The sequence below is a fragment of the Mustela erminea genome, chromosome X (genome assembly GCF_009829155.1).
Source record: "Mustela erminea isolate mMusErm1 chromosome X, mMusErm1.Pri, whole genome shotgun sequence".
NCBI lineage: Eukaryota > Metazoa > Chordata > Mammalia > Carnivora > Mustelidae > Mustela > Mustela erminea.
Window position 1 is genome coordinate 98,176,525 of NC_045635.1, and position 21,420 is coordinate 98,197,944.

Sequence of the window (21,420 nt, forward strand, 5' to 3'; positions counted from 1 at the left end):
TTTGTAAACCTGAAGAGATGATCTCCTACGAGTGGTTTTCCTAAGAAAGAGCCAAATCCCTAGTTACAGCTTCTGAATACTTCCAGACATCCCCTAATTTAAAATGGTATCACAACATGAAAATCATGTGTGTGGGTCGAGCGAGGAGACCTGAAATGACAATTCGACGCTAAGGGCACTGGTGCCTCAGATGCTCTGAACAGCCTGATTATTACAATAGATCGGGCAATTTGTGTGGTTCATGAGGATGACCCTGAGTCCAACCATTTCGAAAGCCCAGTCTTAGGAAAAATATTACTGTGACAATAAAGGGGGAAAAACTGCAGGTAGGAGAGATTAGTAACATTAAGATGCCCCTAACAAGAAAGGGCTCGATCAGGTGGAGAGCGTTAGAGCTGAGAGCAGTTCTTTTTGCCTCCAATAAATAGCTTATTCTTAAACCATTAAGCTACCAAGAAAAAGATTCTGATAATTACTCTCAATTTATCCAGAGCCAAGGCCAATATTTTCCACGTCCCCACCATTACAGAGCCCGGAATACTGGTCAACTACAAGGACTCTATTCATCGCAGAATGAAAGAGTGGTGAAAAAAAGAGGCCAAACGATGATGGTAATGACAGAAATGGAAGGCGTGACAGAAAATGCAGTCTTCCTGACTTCTTTTTGGACAGCTATCTTATTCCAATTTCATCTAAAATAACAAAATTAGAGTTCATTTATGTAGCCAAAGTACTGCTCTATGTTAACTGCACTTGAGACCAATCTTTGATTAGGGAGACAAAAAAATGGCCATCTAATAAAGCTTACCAGAGCAGTTTACGGTTGAAGAAAAGTGTTTAGTATTTCACTGAGAGAATGATTTTTTTTAAGATTTTATTTTTCATTTATTTATTTGAGAGAGAGAGAGAGCAACAATGTGTGAGTCGGGGGAGGGGGGACAGGGGAAGAACAGAGAGAGAGGGACAAGCAGACTCCGTGATGAGCATGAAGCCTGACCTAGGACCCGATCTTGTGACCTGGAGATCATGACCTGAGCTGAAATCAAGAGTCAGACGCTTAACCGACTGAGCCACCCGGACACCCCAAGAGAGAATGATTTTTAAAACTAATACTCACAGATCACATTACTCACGGTAAATACATTTGGGATAATATTGAACTTTGTACATTTAATCAACAAAGAAAATTATCTTTCTATGTGGTCTAGGTTCTAGGATAGGGTAAAAGATTATGTAAAAGAAGAAACGATAACAGTCCTCTGTAAGGAAGGATTTTAACCTGTACAGTAAAATATTATGTGGGCTTTTAAAAATGGAAAATAAGGAAACATGCCAGACTTCTGTCCAAGATTCTATTAGAATTTAAATGAGCAGAGTATACTTTGTAGTTACACTGTCAAGATGAAAACCATACACACTGCCAAATAAAATATTCTGCAACATACTGATGTATTCCTAAGATATCATTTGTACCCTCGTCAAAAATATAAATCTGGATTAGGCATACGGATTGTCTCTGATATTTCCTGAACAGAACAGCTTAAATGAAACCCTAGCTACATTTTTGTCTTTAATTTTCCAGAGCTGCTTATTTTATGGTTTAATGAGAATTTGGGGGTAAAGAAATTAGCCTCTCTGTTTAACATAAATGCACACACTTACGCAGTTCACCAGCTGCATTTCGCCCACCGACTGCGTACAGATATCCTTTGAGGGCACTTAGGTGGAAAAAGGTGCGCTTTTCATTTAAAGATGCGACCTGCATCCATTTATTGTAGCGAGGATCAAATCTGAAGACCGTATCGACTGCCGTTTTTCCTTTTGTGTCATAATTGCTCTGTCCGCCGACGACATAGAGGAAATTTCCAATGACAGCAATGCCATGCTGGTACCGTGGGGCATCCATGGGGGCTAACGATTTCCATTCATGGGCCTTTTCATCATACATGCGCAATTCCTTGCTGACAACCAGCTGCTGCCTCAGAACTCCTCCGAGTGTGACCAAATGAGTGGTGTCAGAGCGAATGGCAGTCCTGTCTGACTGCATCACTGGCTGCATGTATGGCATCATTTGGTAATTGCTGGCTTCCAAAAGGAGATTCACACAGGTATTGTCAGTTCTCATGAAATCCACGGTTTGCACATAATTGATGAGCTCCTGCGGTGTCATCAGTGGAAATCGTATGTTCTTCATTAATTTGGCAGCAAAGTCCATCCGAGGCTCTTCTAGGCGTAGCCAGCGACAGGTAGCCTTAAAGAGCTCAAGTTCAGTGCAGTGCTTAAGGCTATTACTGGAAAGCACAAAGGCAAGACGCTCAAAAGGGAGTTTCAAGAACTCCCCAGTGCTCAGCAATGCGGGAAAATTCTTCAAGACAAAACTGTTGACATATTTATCCACTTCTGTCAGATTGTAGGTGTTGGCAATCCGACCAACTTCGACACAATTGTCTAAAGTGACCTATTAAACCAATAAGAAAAATTAAAATGCTACCAAGTTCATGACACTCCCAGTCTGGATAACATAAATACCTGTTTTAGAAGAAGAGTAAACTAAGCTTTTTACTGTCCATATAGATGCCAATCAAAATTCTTATCTAAATACATTAATAATCTAAAGAGAATTCACAAACCACCTTTACCTAGTCCCATAGAAGGGTAACTAAAAGAAAATTATCTACATCACATCAACAAGAGAAAGGATAAAAACTCTGTAATCCTTTCAACAGATGTAGAAAAAAGCATCTGACAAAGTATAACATCCATTCCTGATAAAAACCCTCAACAAAGTATCTTTAGAGGGAACAGACCTCAGGCATAATAAAGGCCATATATGAAAAACCCACAGCTAACAACACACTCAATGGGGAAAAATGGAGAGCTTCTCCTCTGAGATCAAGAACAAGACAAGGATGTCTATTCTCACCACTTTTATTCAACATGGTAATTGAAGTCCTAGCCACAGCAATCAGACAAGAAAAAGAAATAAAAGACATCCAAACTGGCAAGGAAGAAGTAAAACTATCAATATATGCAGGTGATGTGATATTACATATAGAAAACCCTAAAGACTCTACCAAAAAACTACTAGCACTGATAAATGAACTCAGTAAGGTCACAGGATACAAAATCAATAAATGGAAACTCATCGCATTTCTATATACTAACAATGAAGTAGCAAAATAAGAAATTAAGAAAATCTCATTTACAATTAATTATACCAAAAATGATAGAATATCTAGAAATAAACCTAACCAAGGAGGTAAAAGACCTGTACTCTGAAAACTATAAAACATTGGTGACAAATAATTGAATATGACATAAACAAATGGAAAGATATTCCATGTTCATGGACTGCAAGAATAAATATTGTTAAAAAGGCCATACTACCCAAAGCAATCTACACATTTACCGAAAACCCTATCAAAATACCAATAGCATTTTTCACAGAACTAAAACAATCCTAAAATTTGTATGGAACCAGAAAAGACCCTGAATAGCCAAAGCAATCTTGAAAAAGAAAAGCAAAGCTGGAGGTATCACAAGTCCAGACTTCAAGTTATATTACAAAGCTGTAGTAATCAATGCAGTATGGTACTGGCACAAAAATAGATACATAGTTCAAGAGAACATTAGAGAAAACCCAGAAATAAACCCATGATTATATAGTCTATTAATCCTTGACAAAGGAACAAGAACACGCAGTGGGAAAATGACAGTCTCTTCAACAAATGGTGTAGGGAGAACTGGAAAGCTGCATGCAAAAGAATGAAACTAGACCACTTTCATACACCAGACACAAAAGTAAACTAAAAATGGATTAAAGGCCTAAAAGTGAGACCTGAAATCATACAAATTCTAGAAAGAGAGCACAGGCAGTAGTTTCTCTGACATCAAATGTAGCAACATTTTTCTAGAGATATCTCCTGAGGCAAGGGAAAACACAAGCAAAAAATAAACTATTGGGACTATGTCAAAATAAAAACTCCTGCACAGCAAAGGAAATAGTCAACAAAACAAAAAGACAACCTCAGAATGGGAGAAGATGTTTGCAAATAACATATCCAAAAAAGCATTAGTATCCAAAATATATAGAAATTTATACAACATGACACCAAGAAGACACAATAATCTGATTATAATATGGGCAGGGCAGAAGAAAGGAACAGACATTTCTCTAGATAAGGCACTCAGATGGCCAAAAGACACATGAAAAGATGCTCAGCATCACGAATCATCACGGAAATGCAAATCAAAAATCACCATGAGACATCACCTCACACCTGTCAGAATGGGCTAAAATCAAAAGCAGGAGAAATAAGTGTTGGCAAGGACACAGGGTAAAAGGGAACACTCATGCACTGTGGGTGGGAATGCAAATTGATGTAGCCACTGTGGAAAACAGTATGGAGTTCCTCAGAAAAGTAAAAACAGAACTGTCTTATGATCCAGTAATTGCACTACTGGGTATTTACCCAAGGAATACAAAAAATACCAGCTTGAAAGGATACATGCACCCCTATGTTTATTGCACCATTATTTACAATAGCCAAACTATGGAAGGAGCCCAAGTGTCTGCCAACAGATGAACAGATAAAGATGTGGTACACACACACACACACACACACACACACACACACACACACACACAGAGGAATATTATTCAGTCATAAAAATGAACGGAATTTTGCCATTTGCAACAACATGGATGGATTTAAAGTGTATAATGGCAAGCGAAGTAAGTCAGAGAAAGACAAATACCATACGATTTCACTTATATGTGGAATTTAAGAAAGAAAACAAGTGAACAAAGAAAAAAGAGACAAAACAAAAAAACAGATTCTTAACTACAGAGAACAAACAGATGGTTACCAGGAGGGAGGTGGCTGGGAGGATGGGGGAAACAGGTGAAGGGGATTAAGAGTATACTTATCTTGATGAGCACTGAGTAATGTACAGAATTCCTGACTCAGTATATTCTACACCTGAAACTTACATAACACTATATGTTAACTATATTGGAATTAAAATTAAAAAAATATAAGTGGACAACAAATATTTACTGAATATTGAAGAACTTAAAAAGTATCAAAATCAGTAATCAGAAGTTACCCTAAGAAACAATGTTGTAACTTGATTATGGCCAAAATAATTCCTTTTCTCTTCTTGAAAAATGTATGTTCCCTCTCAAAAAAAAAAAAATACTAAATGAAATTCTGGCTAGATGGAAATTTTGGAAAAACAGAGGATTATTCTATTGTGGTTCACCTTAATCCACTTCTCAGTCATGATTCTTGAAAGGTACATTGCTAGCAGAACGGCAAACAGAAAACCTCTTATACAGAATCTCTAGATCTCTCTTTCATGTAAACAGTCATAGTTCTTTACTGTAATGCATTTTGATTCCTTCAAAAGTTATTGTTTCCAATGAAGGGAGTTTAATAAGGCAATTATTCCTAGGGTGGAGTTATTTTCACATTATTTATGTGGCAATACAAGGAAAGGAATCACTTCCGTGAGGATTGGAACAGGTGTATCTCCACCAAACTTAACTCATGGCACAGTTAATTTCTGGCGTCTATGATGATGGCTTGCCACAGTTTCCCTTGGCCATTCTCCTACTCCCAGCAAAACTAGCTCTGCCTGGAGTCAAAATGAGCCTAGAAAAGTCTCCCCTGCACAGAGGACAATGCAGCAAAAATGGAAAATAGGAAAAGAAGACAAGTGATGGAGAGGCCCTTTCTTTCTGATGCTTTCATGACTGGTCAAAAGTAAAAACAGGAAAATCATATCAGCAAATATTATGTGAGGCACAACTCATGGAAGCAGGGCTGCCATACAAGTACCTGTGTGTATACAAACACACGAGCAGGTCACAGGCAAAGGACTCAACTCTTTTCTCTTAATTTTCTCAGTGTGTGTGTTCACATATGTCACGAAAACTTCACGGACGCAACTGAATCGTTAACAGGTTGGCCGGTGATTAAGAGAAAAACTGGCTACTCCTATTATCCTTTTATTTAAAAGCTGAAATGAGACTAAAATAATTACTCCTCCGCATAAAATATCAGCCCAGGTAAGACAGATCATCACTGAATGCTCTAAGGTCACGGCACACACACACAAGGCTATTTTCATAGACTGATTACTCAGGAAGAATTTGAACAATTTTAAGCATCTGATCTGCTTTATGGGAACTGCCAAAAAATTTTAATTGCTTTGTATCCTTAACAGCTATATATTAAAAAGCTAGCCAAAACAGAACTGCAACACAAAAGAAGTAGGAAAAATAAATGAATTTAGGAGACTTTTGAAATACACAGTTTCACTCTGTTCAGTACCTTGCTTTTCCAATGAAGTTTAATTAAAAAAATACATTTCAATCCAATTTTAGGCGTGGCACGTTGGCGTCTCATAAAAGTTTGCATCGTATAAATGAGGTTACAGTCCATTCCCAGGTGCCCAAATCACTTCGGGTGGCAGGAATTAGTGACTTTCTGAAGCACGAAAGATGGAGCCTTTCCCCCAGAACAAGGGTAATTTGCACTTTGGAACCCACTGACTAGTACGAATCAGCAAAAGCTGATGAGAACACAAAAATAATTATTCCCAGGTATGCAGATTCTCACCATTAGGGATATGATTGCCAATAAAAAACACAAAAAATAGGAACTTCAAATAGGCAAAATGATACCGTCAGTCGCTGGTCACCAAATGTAAGTCCCAATTTGTAGCATATAAAATGAACAGAGAGAAAAAACTAAAAACCAAACTGTATAATTTAGAAATGTGATTAAGGTATTTAGTTCCTTCCCCTTCTCCCCCTTCAACTTCATCCAATAAGAAGATAATTAATAAAATAACAATATTAAAAAAAAACCTACCTTTGATTTAAGGGCATTTGGAAAATATCCTCTATATATCGGTATCCTCAGAGACATATACACAAAACTACAAAAGACCTTGACAGACCTCTTAGTATATCCAGATAGCTGCCTACTCTTTTCTTAAAAACCATCAGAGAAAGGTATTTCATAATCTTCGTCTTCTTGACAGAAGGACTAGCATTTTCTATACCCCATGTACAACAGCTATCACACTGTGGGTAAATAACGAAGGTTAAACACTCTAATTATCAGCAATATAAAAATTAAGATGTGAAGAGAGATACAACTAAAAATAGAATACATTCTGAATTAGTATAAAATATTACTAGACCCTTAATTTTTAAAAATGAAACCCAGATAAAAACTATGTAATAGCAAATTAGTTGTTTATGAAGTTCGTGTTATCAAAGCTAAAACAATTAATCATAGATTATAGGGATTATAGAAGCAAAGTCTAGAATAACAGTTAACAATATAAGCAGATCAAAATGATGGGATAATGGTAAACGATTTTGGAAAAATATGCAATTATTCAATTATGGCTCATTTTCATCCACCTCTCAGTCATGACTTGAAAGTGCTTCAGTTAACATATACCCAAATATTTAGCCTAGATAGTATTCAATAATGGATATGTGCAGTAATGTAACATTTAATGAAATTCATGTATATATTAGAATACATTACATTTTGAAATATAAAATATCAAGTTTAAAGCTTATTAAAAAAAAGCTCATAAGTGGAAAGAACTCTAATTTCATCTGAATATATAACCTGGCCAAAATTCCAAAGAGGAGAGATTCTAGACATGAATTCAAATATACATTAGTGTTTTAAAGGATAGAGAAGTAAAAAAGGACAAAATTTCTCAACCACTTATGAGAACCAATAAAATTGTTCTTAAAATAATCAAGTGCATATCTAAGTTTCCTCTATATAAAATATTATAAATTATTCTATTGTAATCAAACCACCTTCCTAGGTCACCCTAAAGGCAGTTCCAGGCATCATAATTTTCAAAGTGGTGTTCTCATGAACACACTGTTACTCACTGCTGCTATATTAAATTGTCCAAATCACACTCAATGCACCCAAACATTTTATTACCATCACATGATATTTTAATGACAGGTTTCATCAGCAATCTGCAATGTTATTTTGTTGAAGATCACTGTGTTCTACAAATAAGCTTCCACTTAGGAGAAAAGCAAAAACAAAAATGAGTATCTGCTTCTATACCTTCAAGGAAAATGCAAAGACTAAGCAGTTAGTTGGCAAATTTGAGGGGACTGACTCCTCAGATGGTCAATGCACCAAATTCTCCTTGGTGGCATCAAGTTTATTAAGATGGGAGCCTGACATCAAGAACAACCGATGCAGAGAGAGACAAAGCGTGTCCATAGACTGGGAAGAAATCAAATAAGCTACTTTGGGGAAGGGGGAGCAGATGATGGAAGAGGCATCTTGTCCCGGGCCTCCTTCCACAGGTGGGAACATCACAGGACACAGGGAAGGGACCTTCTGGTAAGAAGAACAAAAAGACTTCCTGTCTCAGGCTTTGTGTCTCTTCACATTCTAACTGCTGTCTGAGGGGAATACTGATGGTGTGTCTCCAGCTTGGGGGGTCCAATTGTCTTACCGCTTTGCACTTCGAGTGCACATCCCTTCTTGGATACACTATTACATATTATAATGGTCATGGGAGAATGGATTGGTTTGAGCCTAGGTTGGGCCTCTGCCTCCCCTACAGAGTCCCACATGGCAGATGGGCAAGGATGCAGTGATTCCAGTTACAGGGAGGAATAATATTTAGAATATTTAACAACCAGCACAGTCTGGTACCAGCTAGTGAGAACAGATGCTCAACCATAGACAACCAGTATCTGGGTGTGACTGGCTGAACATCTGCCTTGACAATGAACTCTAGAATGGTGTGGTTGGAGGAGGGGAAGAACAGTTTTGATTCATTGTAAAATTATCTATAGCAGTTTTCCTCTGATTTGCATTAAACCTTCCCAAAGGCAAAAAAAAAAAAAAAAAAAAGATCTGAAAAGACATGTTCGTTAATTTTTATGGGAAAATCCAATTTAGATCAAACAAGAAATATGAAATATAATTACTATATAGGAAATTCTGACATCAAGAAGAACATTCCCAAAGCTTGCTGTTAATACCATCACTGAATAGCAAAAGAAACTGTCTTTTCCAATAATATCGTCTGATCGCCTTCATTTTTCCCTTGAGAGAACTCCTTTTTTCTCTGCCTTTTGGCTCTCCTACATATTCATCTTCTTTCTTTTCTTTTTATTTTAAAGATTTATTTATTTTATTTGAGAGAGAGAGAATGGGTGGGGAGGGGCAGAGGGAAATGGAGAGGGAGAGAGAAAATGTCCAGCAGACTCCCTGCTGAGCACAGAACCCGATGTGGGTCTTGATCTGGTGACCTGAGCTGAAACCAAGAGTGGAACTCTTAACTGACTGAGCCACCCAGCCGCCCCTCACCTTTTTTGTTTTCCACTGTCACTAATTCTTTACTATCCTCGGTTGCCTCAATAAATTTTCTCTACATTTCATTGTGACTTCCCACCCCAGTCAGTGATAATAAATATACGAGGGGAAGTAATGTTATACACGCATCAAGGAAAAAACACCACACAACTTTAAAAAGGAATGAGTTTAAAGAAAGTCTAAAGCACAATGGCATCTTCATTCTCTGATTAAATATGCTTTTATATAAAAAGAAATGGTTTCTTGCTCACCTTCATTCTGGTTTGCTTATTCTGGATAATTGTATATTTAAATTATAATATTTCACTTCAATGACAAATGTCCTCGTTAAGCAACCTCATATTAAAAATTGGGGTTTGTGGACTAGCCTGTAATCCTCTGTAACAGTAATTCCTTGGGGCAAATGCTAGATGTTACACGTTCCAAATAGCAGGCAAACGATAAACAAAAAATTTAACCACAACCTGTTTGTAAAGCAGGGAATGGCTACACAGTACTTAGCATGCTGTAGTTATTCAATGTCATAAAGACAAAAACAAATGCAATTTTTAGGCCTGTAACTAAATGAAGGTCATTTTCCATCATCTCCATGAGATGGGAGAGCAAATGTTTTTCGTTGAACAGATAATTTTACCTACTCTGCCTTACATCCTTTGCTGCTATCCCTTTGTACCCATTTCATAGTCCTCTTTTCTACAACTGGCAAGAAAGAAACATAGCAAGAACAAAAGCGCCAGATTCCATAAACTATAATACTAATTAACACTTTAAGAGAAAAGCATTACTGCAAAAGATGGCAAAGTTGGGAGGGGAGGGCTTCTTGTTCTACGGAGCCTGATGTTCTGTTCTAGAACACTGGTGCTTCTACCTCACCAAAGGTGAGCATGGCTTTATTATCGTATTTAAAGTTATCATTCAAGGGGCGCCTGGGTAGCTCGGTGGGTTAAGCATCCAACTCTTGATTTCAGCTCAGGTCATGATCTCAGTGTCATGGGATCGAGCCCTGAGTGGGGCTCTGCGCTCAGCAGGGAGTCTGCTGGAGATTCTCTCCCTCTCCCTCTGCTCTTCCCCTGGCCATTTGCACTCTCTCCCTCTCTCACATAAATAAATCTTGAACGTTGTCATTCAAAACCACCATAAAAATGCTTTGTGAGTTATTTGCCGAGTCACATTTTCACCTACACAAATGATTAAGAATGGGATAGACCAAAATTATATTGGAAGCTTATTTTTCTTTCTAAAAACTCAAACCCAAGTAGTGTTTGGCTTATATGAAGTATAATCACACCACATCATTAAAAACATAAAGCGACTCACTCAAAACCTTTGGTTTAAGCACAGAATCCTTAAAATATGAGATCATTCGATTTAAAAACTATCCATAATCTTAGCTTGTGGGAAAACTCAAAACAAATCTACCTTTGAAAAATACATTATCTCGAAACTTCCAGTTCTTATAAGTAGAAAAGACACCCAAGGGCAACTCTTCCACCTGATCCACTTGATTGCTGAGAAGGAAACAGGAAATAAACAGGGTAAGGCTGAACATTTAACTAAGAAATGGAACGCATGCAAGAGGGATGAAGGAAAAGTTGGATTTTATATAATCCTTATGCTAATAATCTACCAACTGTTCTAAAAAATTATCGTAGATTCTGAGATGGAATTATTTCCATAGTAAAATCACGCAGACATATCCTCTGAAAGCAGGGTGAAAGACAGGCTAAGTAGAATGGTGCTAAGAAAAGAGGTGTTTCCTCAGAGCTTGTAGAAACTTCTAAGACCGAGAGAGGGAGGAGTAAACTATACCACAGGTAAAGCTTTGTCAGAGATAAGCCTCTTCTCCATTAGAAGTGGTTTTAGGATGTCTGCAGAGGACACTAGAAATGAAGATCATAATCATAAGACAATATTAAGTGTTCACAAAAATGAAGAATTTTCCAACCAGGTAAAACACAGTTATAATAAGTGCTTCAAACAGGTAAAAGAACCAACATTCTGATTATAGAAAATTTGTCACTATTGCAAAATTACTAGGATATCTTCTTTAAATAAGTTAAGTTTTCTAGAACAAAATTGTTTCCTAATGCTGTTACTTTGACATTGTATGCTATTATGACTTTTCATAAATCAGGATTTAGGGGCGCCTGGGTGGCTCAGTCAGTTAAGCTGCTGCCTTTGGCTCAGGTCATGATCTCAGTGTCCTGGGATCGAGTCCTGAATTGGGCTCCCTCCTCAGCAGAGAGCCTGCTTCTCCCTATCTCTCTGCCTACTTGTGCTCTTTATCTCTCTGTCAAATAAATAAATAAATAACTCTAAAAAAAATCATGCTTTATTCCATTTGGTCCTTTTCTTTCAGGTAAAGGAATAGATCACAACCAGCATCTAAAGTCATAAGTACTAAACTCTGATATTAGAGAAGAAGTCAACAATACCTGTCTATTATTAATGATTAGTTCCAAAGAAATTACCACACTGTACTAAGTTTGGCTCAGGATGACCACGTGCTGTTGAGATCAGTGTGAAGGACTGTTAAGAGTCTATAAATGTAAGACTTCAGGTTATTACTAAGTTCATTATTGGCCTTGATACATTTAAAAAAAATACATGTAATTCAGTTTGGTTTTTTTCTTGAGATGAAGCCATCAGACGATATCAGTGGCACAAAACTAGAAGAGAGATGCTTATAGGTCCTAAGGGGAAGGATCTCGTGTGCTTAAGTTAAAAAGAAATTCAGTGTTCAGATTAAGTAAGGACGACAAACAGTATCATGGGAAATAAACTTCATGTGGTTACTTATACAGTAGTGAATAGGGCAACACAGAGCAATGTTGTAACACCAGAATGCCTTAGAAGTGTGAAAAATAGCAGTTAATTCAAAAGTTTATAAATAATAGTGAGACAGTAGTCTGAGTCCTTTAAAATGGAAACACAGGAACGAAACACATTTTCAATAGCCCAGCTAAATTAGCTGTGGGCTGACTCTGTAAGATAAGGAGTAGCTTATTAATAAAATCACTTAGGACATGTTCTCTTGAAACTTAGGGTTCAAAAAGCTCAACAGCAATTATTTACTAATATAAAAACTGGTATGACTTTAAATCAATTATAGAAAAATGTATTATCCACTAATTTAACAAATTAGAAAATATATCAAAATTGACCACTGCCATCATTTCTAGTCACAAAAGGCAGCTCTATAAGCTCTAGAAATCTTCTTGGCAATATTTCTTTGCAGCCAAAGCATTTCATTTCCCAGAAGTCAATAATTTAAGGGTCTTCAATAGGGCGGTGCCTTCAGGAACCATGTGACTGCTATGGAGTTCGCTGATTGGTAGTTGTGCCCCCTCCTATCTCTTGAAAAGAGGCAAAAATGATTCAGTGGGTGATGTGTTTCTATGGAATTAACATTTGTATCTTACAGGCTGTCACACAGGTGTTACTACTTCTCAAGACCTAGCTCCCATATTGAAGGAAGAAAAAAAATTACTGAGCCTAGTTTAAAAGACTTCAAGAAGTTCAGACTATGTTTTCATGGAATCCCACCTAAGAAAGCTTGCCCGCCTAAAATCATGAAGGCAAACAAAACCAGATTAAAACATATAACATCAGTAAACGGGTTAATGTGTATATTTATTGTTATCAAACACTATTAGTCTCTGATGTCATGGGATTAGACGGAAGGCTTTTAGGAAATGATTCTGTTTTATAAAAAAAGACACCTGTACTGTTTGGCTCTCAACTTCATTCCAGAACACACACTCCCTGAGTCCTCTCTCTAAGGGCCAAAGTTTCAATTCACCAATTCACCAGGCTTTCCACAGGCTACCCCAGACTGTATTGTAGGAAAAGATTTGAAGATTTGAAGACAGCTTACCCCAGATATGAGAAATACTTTGCAGAAGTCCAAAACCGGCAGAATCTGAAGAAAACTGGCAGCTTCGAGGGTGTCCTGAAGGTTGTCCATGTTAAGAGAAAGCTTTGCAGTATAAATGAAATCAATAATTTTCCTTAAGCCGACTTTGCTCACACCGTGAAGCTTAATGCACATTAAATCTTGTTCTTTCATTCCACCTTAAATAAAAAGACATTCAATGAAAGGAGGGTGGGTAATTTAATTAAGGTCAAACTCACTTCTGCTGCTAATTAGATGCAATAAAATCAAGGAAGAGTTTTATTCTATGTAAGCATTCATGTCAGAGTCAGACTTCTACATATTTTACAGTTAAAAGAAAGTACTTAAGAAGGAATAGCTTTATACTAATGGAAGTCGTATATAATGTGAGAGCTTCCAAAACATTCTCCTGTCACTTCCTATCTTTTGATGGGTTCAAGATTGTCTTAGTCACACCCAGAGCCTCTGGTAGAGCATCCAGATGTGCAGCTGGAAAAAAGAAGTTGTGAAACAAAAGTGGATGGAAGTATGAAAAAGGCACATCTGGTTCCCAACTTTTAAAAGCCGCCACCTACAACTACACGTACTGGGTGTATATTCCTTTGGAAACGATTTCTTCTAGGAAAGACAAGATCTAAGGAATTGAATTTCACTTCAGAAACAAAAATATGGAGATCTGCCTTTTTCAGATTGTTTTAATGGGGGTGCAGAATTTAACAAGCCACCCTACCTGTGAACATTGCCTTGAAGTAATCACTAGCAGAGGCCATCATGACTCTATGCACAGGGAAGGCGTCATCTGTGTCACCAGGCATCAGGGTCACATCGCAAAGCAATCCTTCAAGTCGAAGCTGGTCAAAGCCCTACACCAAAAGCATGAGTTGAGCCACAAATCAGAGTGGAATGGGTATGCCAATCTCTGTCCACTAAAATTCTGTGTATACATTTGATGGATGTTTTAGAAGATAAAAACCAATAGAATAATTAACTACTCAGAAGAAAACCAAACAACTTACTTGATGTGGGATGACGATTTAATTCAAAGTAGGAAAAGGTAAAATTAAGACTAATTTAGATTAAGAGCACATATGGGAAGAGTATATACATTCACTTCCTTATGCAACTACTGACTTTATCTTATTTTGAAAAGAAATTACCACATATGCTTTCATTTTCCTGCGTGCCGAATTAGGGTGGTAGATAACGTGCTTTCTGTAATAATATATTTATAGTTCTTCTATTGTACATTCTGGACACACCCTGTTCTTTTTAGCTTTTGTGGGTTTTTTTGCTTTTTAAGGATTTATTTTTTATTTGAGAGAATAAGGGAGCATGGGGATGGGGGCGGGGTGGAGGGGCAGAGGGAGAGGGAGAGGTCTCTAAGCGGGCTCCTCGCCCAGCACAGAGCCCACATGGGGCTCCGTCTCACAGCCCTGAGATCAAGACCTGAGCTAAAACCAAGAGTAGGACACTTAATGGACTGAGCCACCCAGACGCCCCCAGTTTTTGTTCTGAGAAAGAAAGTTATAGAGAGCCTGTGTTAATTGCAAGAAAGGAGTTCCTTTCTACTAACTAGATTGTTCCGTCTCTTTGAGAATTAGGGATTGTCTTAGATATCCTTATATGCGGAAGATTGCTGCTGCTTGGTCAATTATCCTTCAGGTATCAAGTTTGGACTTTGATTACCTTTGGAAAAAAGAGCTCAGGTAGGGCTAACATGGGACATAATTGTTCCCAAATGCCTAAAGTTCAGTGGAGAATTAATAGGTTGTCACCCACAATTCGGGGCCCTTGCGAGAAGAGGCCCTATTGGTTAGCTCTTCCGCTCACTCCCACGATGATCCCAACCCATGACAAATAGACAGTTGTTCCTTTGGTCTCTTCTTGGGAGAATGCAACAATTTAAGATGATAATATGCTGGTAAAATGCACAAAACGGAGACAATACGTAATTTAATACTGAAGCTCGGAAATGAAGATTTTAGCAGGATTTACTCTATAATTCCAAATGGTAATATATTATTATTAAAAGTCAGGCAGGTCCTCATACAAGTTACTTTCTAATATATATTGTAATGTAATAATGTAACATAACAAGAACTAACAGCAATGAGTACTCCATCCCCTTTGCATTTTAATGACCCCAAATAAAACTTTTATTTAAAGTTGTGTTTCACAGATTTAAGAAGCAAAAGGCATGACATACTGAAGAATGCAGTTTGAGAAATATTGATCCTCCCCATATGTAAAATATAAATCTCAGCCTAAACATCTTCTCATCATAATTTTTAAATTGCTTTTTAAAGAAAATGCTTGAATCTACAGAACTGGAACTTCAAAGAGATAATGTGATCCAGCCACTTTCTCTCTGGAGAGAGATATAAATATTTTTATTCCAAAAATATTTATACATTATACATATACTTTAGAACAGGATTATGTATCATATTTTTCTTTCTCCAACAGTGACTGACATATGTTTTTGTTCACAAATATCAAATCTTTCACAAATGCCTCTTTTCTTCTATAAACACAAACATTCTATACACCACCCTTGATAGTTTCCATTTTTCCATTGCTAAATGATCTCCAGCCTCTGTTGTTTAGAGAAGTGAAGGTAAGAAGCGATGTCCATTGTAGGGGAATAGTCTCATGCAGAAGGTAAAAAGTAGCTCTTTGAAAATTCATATACAGGAGCCTACGGTGCAGTAAGTTTAAGGGGGATTGCCTTTCAAAGGCAGACGAGCACTGGGAAGTACTGAAAGTGACCATGGCGTGGGGCCAGGACTGTCAAGAAACTGACTGAGATGGAGGGAACCATCAGATAGAAGGGTTGAGGGACTGGCATGTTTGCATTCTCCATTGCCTGGTACACAGTTGGCACTTAATATATGTTCGATTAATGTTCAGTTACTGCAGGAACAAACAACCCTGATTTTACCAAGAAGCTGCCACCACTTGGTATTTTAAAACCATAGGGTCATATTGAGCAGAGTTTTAGTTTTGAAAGAGAAACCAGGAATTTCATTTGGGAAACTTCTCCCAATAATAAAAACCAATTGTGCCCACGGTGCTTCTTTGTATTAAACAGTAATGGCTAAGAAGAGAGAAGAGGGATTGAACCAGGGTTGGTGGGGAAGGGTTGACTCACAAGGGCTTGGCCTTTTTCTCCCTCAGACAAATTGCAGGTTTAAAAAAAATGAAATACATGCTTGTTATAAAAATAGAAGATATAAATTGAAAACTAAAACACCATTTCTACATATAGGAAGTAATTATTGTTAACAGTTTAATATAAATATGTCCAGGCCCTCCCTTCCTTCCTTCCTCACTTCCTTTCTTTCAAGAATTTATTTATTTCTTTGAGTGAGAAAGCGAGCGAGAGAGAGAGAGCATGAGCCAGGAGCGGGGGGCCGGGGAGGAGGAGAAGCAGGTTTCCCCACTGAGCAAGGGCCCTGACGTGGGACTCGATCCCAGGACTCTGGGATCATGACCTGAGCTGAAGGCAGGTGCTCAACATACTGAGCCACCCAGGCGCCCCTCCAGGCCTCTTTATACGTATGCATAATGTACCGTTTGCTTGTATGTATAATGGGTTTTTAAAAAGTAGAATACTCGGGGTGCCTGGGTGGCTCAGTGGGTTAAAGCCTCTGCCTTCGGCTCAGGTCATGATCCCAGGGTCCTGGGATCGAGCCCCGCGTCGGGCTCTCTGCTCCGCGGGGAGCCTGCTTCCTCCTCTCTCTCTGCCTGCCTCTCTGCCTACTTGTGATCTCTGTCTGTCAAATAAATAAATAAAAATTAAAAAAAAGTAGAATACTCTACATATTACTATGCCTGTTAAAAATTCACTTGAGCACGTAAAATGGACAGTATTCTATACACACAGATCTACTTCATTCTTTTTAGGGGATTCCATCATGCTGGCACCATTCATTATTCATCTGTTCCCCTCTGGACACTTGGGCCGACTCTCAACTTTTGCCATTACATGCAATGTTGCAACAGACCTCCTTGTATATATACTTACCTGTGTAAGTAGATCTGTGGGAGGTATTCATAAAAGTGGAATTGCTGGTTTGAAGACGATGTATTTTTAACGTTTTAATAACTACTGGCAAGTTAAAGCATATGGTTTATCTTGGGAAACTGATTATACCTTGGGTACTGGCAAAAAAGATGTCAAAATACCAATGCAGTGAGACTAGGTACTGTATGCCACTTTGCTTCATTTTTAGGCATGAAAAAAATTCCTGAATCTTCTCTAAGGTTTATACAGATAATTATCTGTGAAAGGCAATCATGACTTATTCTGTCAAAAGCAGTGATTGTATCCAATCCATTATTTTCTTCCACTAAAAACAACAAAAGCCCAAGCGACAAACAAACAAAACCCTCAGTTCATTTGCTAGCCCTTTTGCCTTTAAACCATTCCTACAAGTACTTCATACTTGGGAACTGAATGATGTTACTGGGCTCCATTCCTACTCCCTATTATTCCTCCTTTTTCCTTTCGAACAAAAAAAGAGCTGATACTTCCTGTATCATTATCTGTGTCCTTTCTCATTTTGTCCACATTCTATTAAAATACTGCTTGTTGAGGTAATATACCTCATCCTCAAAATCTGGATGCTTCAGCTAAGACACAAGGAGTTTTTATACGCTTCACAAATCTGATCATTTTGCTTCCCTTTGCACCATATTAAAAAACAAAATCCTCTGCCCTTCCTCAGTATGATCTGGGATCCCCAAAGAAAGGAAGCTGAAGCTCCAAGACCACTTTCACCACATTCTGAGTCTCTTTTATTCTAAGCTTCATTTATCTACCTTTGCCAAAATGTCTGCTTCTGTGAGGTTCTGCATTTATTTTCACCACATATGAAGCAGTTTCTCTTTCTGTAGATTTCACAACCTTTATTTTCAACTGCATAAATGAACAATCCCAACATCCAATTCCATATTTGCCAATTTTATTCCTGATTATTGCTATCTTTATCCAAATAAGATCTGTCAATTCAGATTGTTTTCATACAGATTCTAAATATCTTGTTTGCATGCTGTTATCTGTATATCCCCACTCTGTCTCAAGAGAAAAAAAAAGTTCCTTCTACCATATATTCTGTTGTATAGAAGACAGTCATTTCTCTAAACAACTTTTATACTCTAATTTTGTGAAGAAGGCACACATTCAAAGAAAAGGGGAGGTTATTCTCCTCCACAATTCTCACCTGCCTTCTATATATCTACCTTTGGCTTTCACTCCCATAAATCTCTGGCCCTATTTAACTCTAGGAAGACCCTCAAAGCTATCCTCATGGGCAGCTGGCTGGCTCAGTTGGCGGAGCACGGACGCGAGTTTGAGCCCCACGTTGGATCTAGAGATTACTTAGATAAAAAAACTTACCAAAAAAAAAAGATAGCCTCACACTTAAAATGTGCTCTTTTATTATAAAGTCATTTTCTTCCACCAGATTTGTGTTCATTCCTCTTGTCAAAATTCTATAAAGTCTGTTGTCTCTTTTTGTGTTCGAGTTTACCAAACACATATACAGCTCTGCTTTACCAAAAGGGCGCCAAGTTTCCAGTGAGTCTTTTAGAGTATCTGTAAAATGGTTCCTGTTGCTTTAACTGAACTTCTTTCTGCCCCAAGCCATATTTTAGTTCTTTATTTTTCTACTTCTTCTGGGCCTTGGGTTCCATTGACACAGAGATTATTATCTGTTCTTGGATTCTTTACTCTAACATCTCTCTTTCCCTCTCCTATAAAACTCCCCACATCTATTTTTTCCTTCTTCTTCACATACTTTTGTGTGTGGGGGGAGACCTGAGCATTAGAGAAAAAAAGGGCTTTTCTGTTCCCTGTATTAAACTTACCCAGTGTATCAAAACTTTAAATCCTATTAAGTAGAGGCAGGTACATATTTAATACCCTGAAAGACTGAGCCATTTTAAATGAGTTTGATAAATTCTTAAATGGTCACATTAAAACACAAGGGGATATGGGTTGACATTACACAACTATACTATAGAAACCATATGAGCTACAAATAATTACTACCAAAAGTTGGTTGGATGTCAATAGCTTTCACATTCAATATAATGTCATTTTGAAAAAAGCTAGATTGATAATTTGGGGCATTAAAAAGCAATCTGATAAGCAAATATTTCCATTAAATTCTTCATGAAGTAACTTACTAGCATATTTTATCAGTTTTTATCAGTATAATATTGAAAAGGAAGTGGGATAAAAAGGAAATGCATCCTGAAAAGAGCAATAAAGATTATTAATGGAAAATATGTTTTACGAACAAAGATAAAGGAACTCAAGAAAAGGTTAAGAAATGGGCTTATGCCCATCTTTAAGTAAATGTAATAATGTATTTGATCAAAACAATACCATATCCATGTTTTTATGATACTGTTCTTCATTTAATCCAGAGGACAGAAAAGGAACAGGTGCATGTTTAAGGCAAAAGAGCTATACAGACTGGATATAAAAGTTTTTATTAATCTGAATTAAACTCTGCTCTTATTATGTAACACTGTGTGGAGTAAAAAACTCCCAATGGCTTTCTATCAGTGTTGTATCACAACATAGAAATTTAAAGATTTTCTGCTTTGTATTGCTTTTTTAAGATTTTAAGTGATCTTGGGGCACCTGGGTGGCTCAGTGGGCTAAAGCCTCTGCCTTCAGCATAGGTCATGATCTCAGGGTCCTGGGATCGAGCCCCGAGTTGGGCTCTCTGCTCAGCGGGGAGCCTACTCCCCCCGCCCCGCCTGCCTACCTCTGCCTACTTGTGATCTCTGTCAAATAAATAAATAAAATTAAATTTAAAAAAGATTTTAAGTAATCTCTATACCCAACCTGGGGCTCAAACCCATAACCCTGAGATCAAGAGTTGCATGCTCTACCAACTGAGCCAGCCAGGCACCCCTGGAATTTAAAAGATTGTTTTAATCTGGTCCCAGCTCAACTGATCAACCCTATTTTTCATGATCTTCTTAAGTACTCCGACCCACTTTATCAGGTTGTTATCTAGACTGGCTCATTGGTAAAAACCAGGCTTACCTCTTTTCTAGTACCTTTATTTATGACACTATTTTTCACATAGAATATCCTCCTTCCTTCAAAGCCTAGTTCAAATTTGACCTCCTTTGTAAAGCTACCTCTAACCAAATCTCTGAAATAATCAGGCACCTTTAGTTGGAGTCTTACAATTTAGCATTTAATTATATCCTAGACATTTTTTGTTTTCAGCGAAGATGAAATATCAAGGACTGGATTTATCTTACCTCTTGAACACCTTAAAACCAGACAAAATACATGAAAAAAAAAAAGTTTAAAACTGCATGAAGGAGAAGGATCTGTGAAAGATGAGAGGCAAGTTAGATGAGCCCCATGACTGTTCTGGACTTTCTAAGAACAGAGGTATGGGGAGTCGCAACCCAGGCGACGCCCAGCATTCTCTCCTGATGGGTCCTGTGGGAGTCAAGGCAGCTAGGTTTGTAGGGTAGAACACAGGAGAAGACATCTGCATAGAAAGGGGGCTATGGAGATCAAAAAATAAATAAAATAAAGTAAAATAAGGGGCACCTGGGTGGCTCAATGGGTTAAAGCCTCTGCCTTCAGCTCAGGTCATGATCCCAGGGTCCTGGGATTGAGCCCCGCATTGGGCTCTCTGCTCAGCGGGGAGCCTGCTTCCCCCTCTCTCTCTGCCTGCCTCTCTGCCTACTTGTGATCTCTGTCAGATGGATAAATAAAATCTTTAAAAAAAATAAAGTAAAATAAAATGAAAAACAATTTAAAAAGTCTTCCTCAAGTATTCAGGTGAGTACTGATAAGTGTACTTGTCTGGGGAAAGAACCACCCAGAAGGAGCCCAAGAAAACACTGCAAGCCTCACCAAGGGCTGAGCATAATTCATTCCAATCACCAAAATGGAAACCTTATCTTTCTAGGGCCTTAGAGTACTCGTAAGTATTTGCCTCAGCACTGGGAAAAAGTTTGCCCTAGAATAAATAAATGATGTTTTGGTGCGACCCCACAAAGCTTAAAAGTTAATGAAAAATAGGTTAATAAAAGCAAAAGAATTAGGGAAGGAAATCAGAATGCAAAGTATGACCAAACTGAGGGTGA

The 21,420-nt window shown here is 37.8% G+C and overlaps 1 protein-coding gene across 7 annotated transcripts in view; it reads right to left on the minus strand.

Annotated features, from left to right (window-relative positions):
* The window catches only part of KLHL13 (kelch like family member 13), a 201,326-nt gene that overhangs the window by 10,225 nt on the left and 169,681 nt on the right, over window positions 1–21,420 (minus strand). For all 7 annotated transcript variants that reach the window (XM_032330770.1, XM_032330765.1, XM_032330771.1 and 4 more), the window contains 3 exons: window positions 14,018–14,150; window positions 13,270–13,466; window positions 1,663–2,458 (listed from right to left, as the gene is read on the minus strand). In XM_032330770.1, coding sequence (XP_032186661.1) covers window positions 1,663–2,458; window positions 13,270–13,466; window positions 14,018–14,150 — 1,126 coding nt within the window. The remainder of the gene's footprint in view (window positions 1–1,662; window positions 2,459–13,269; window positions 13,467–14,017; window positions 14,151–21,420) is intronic.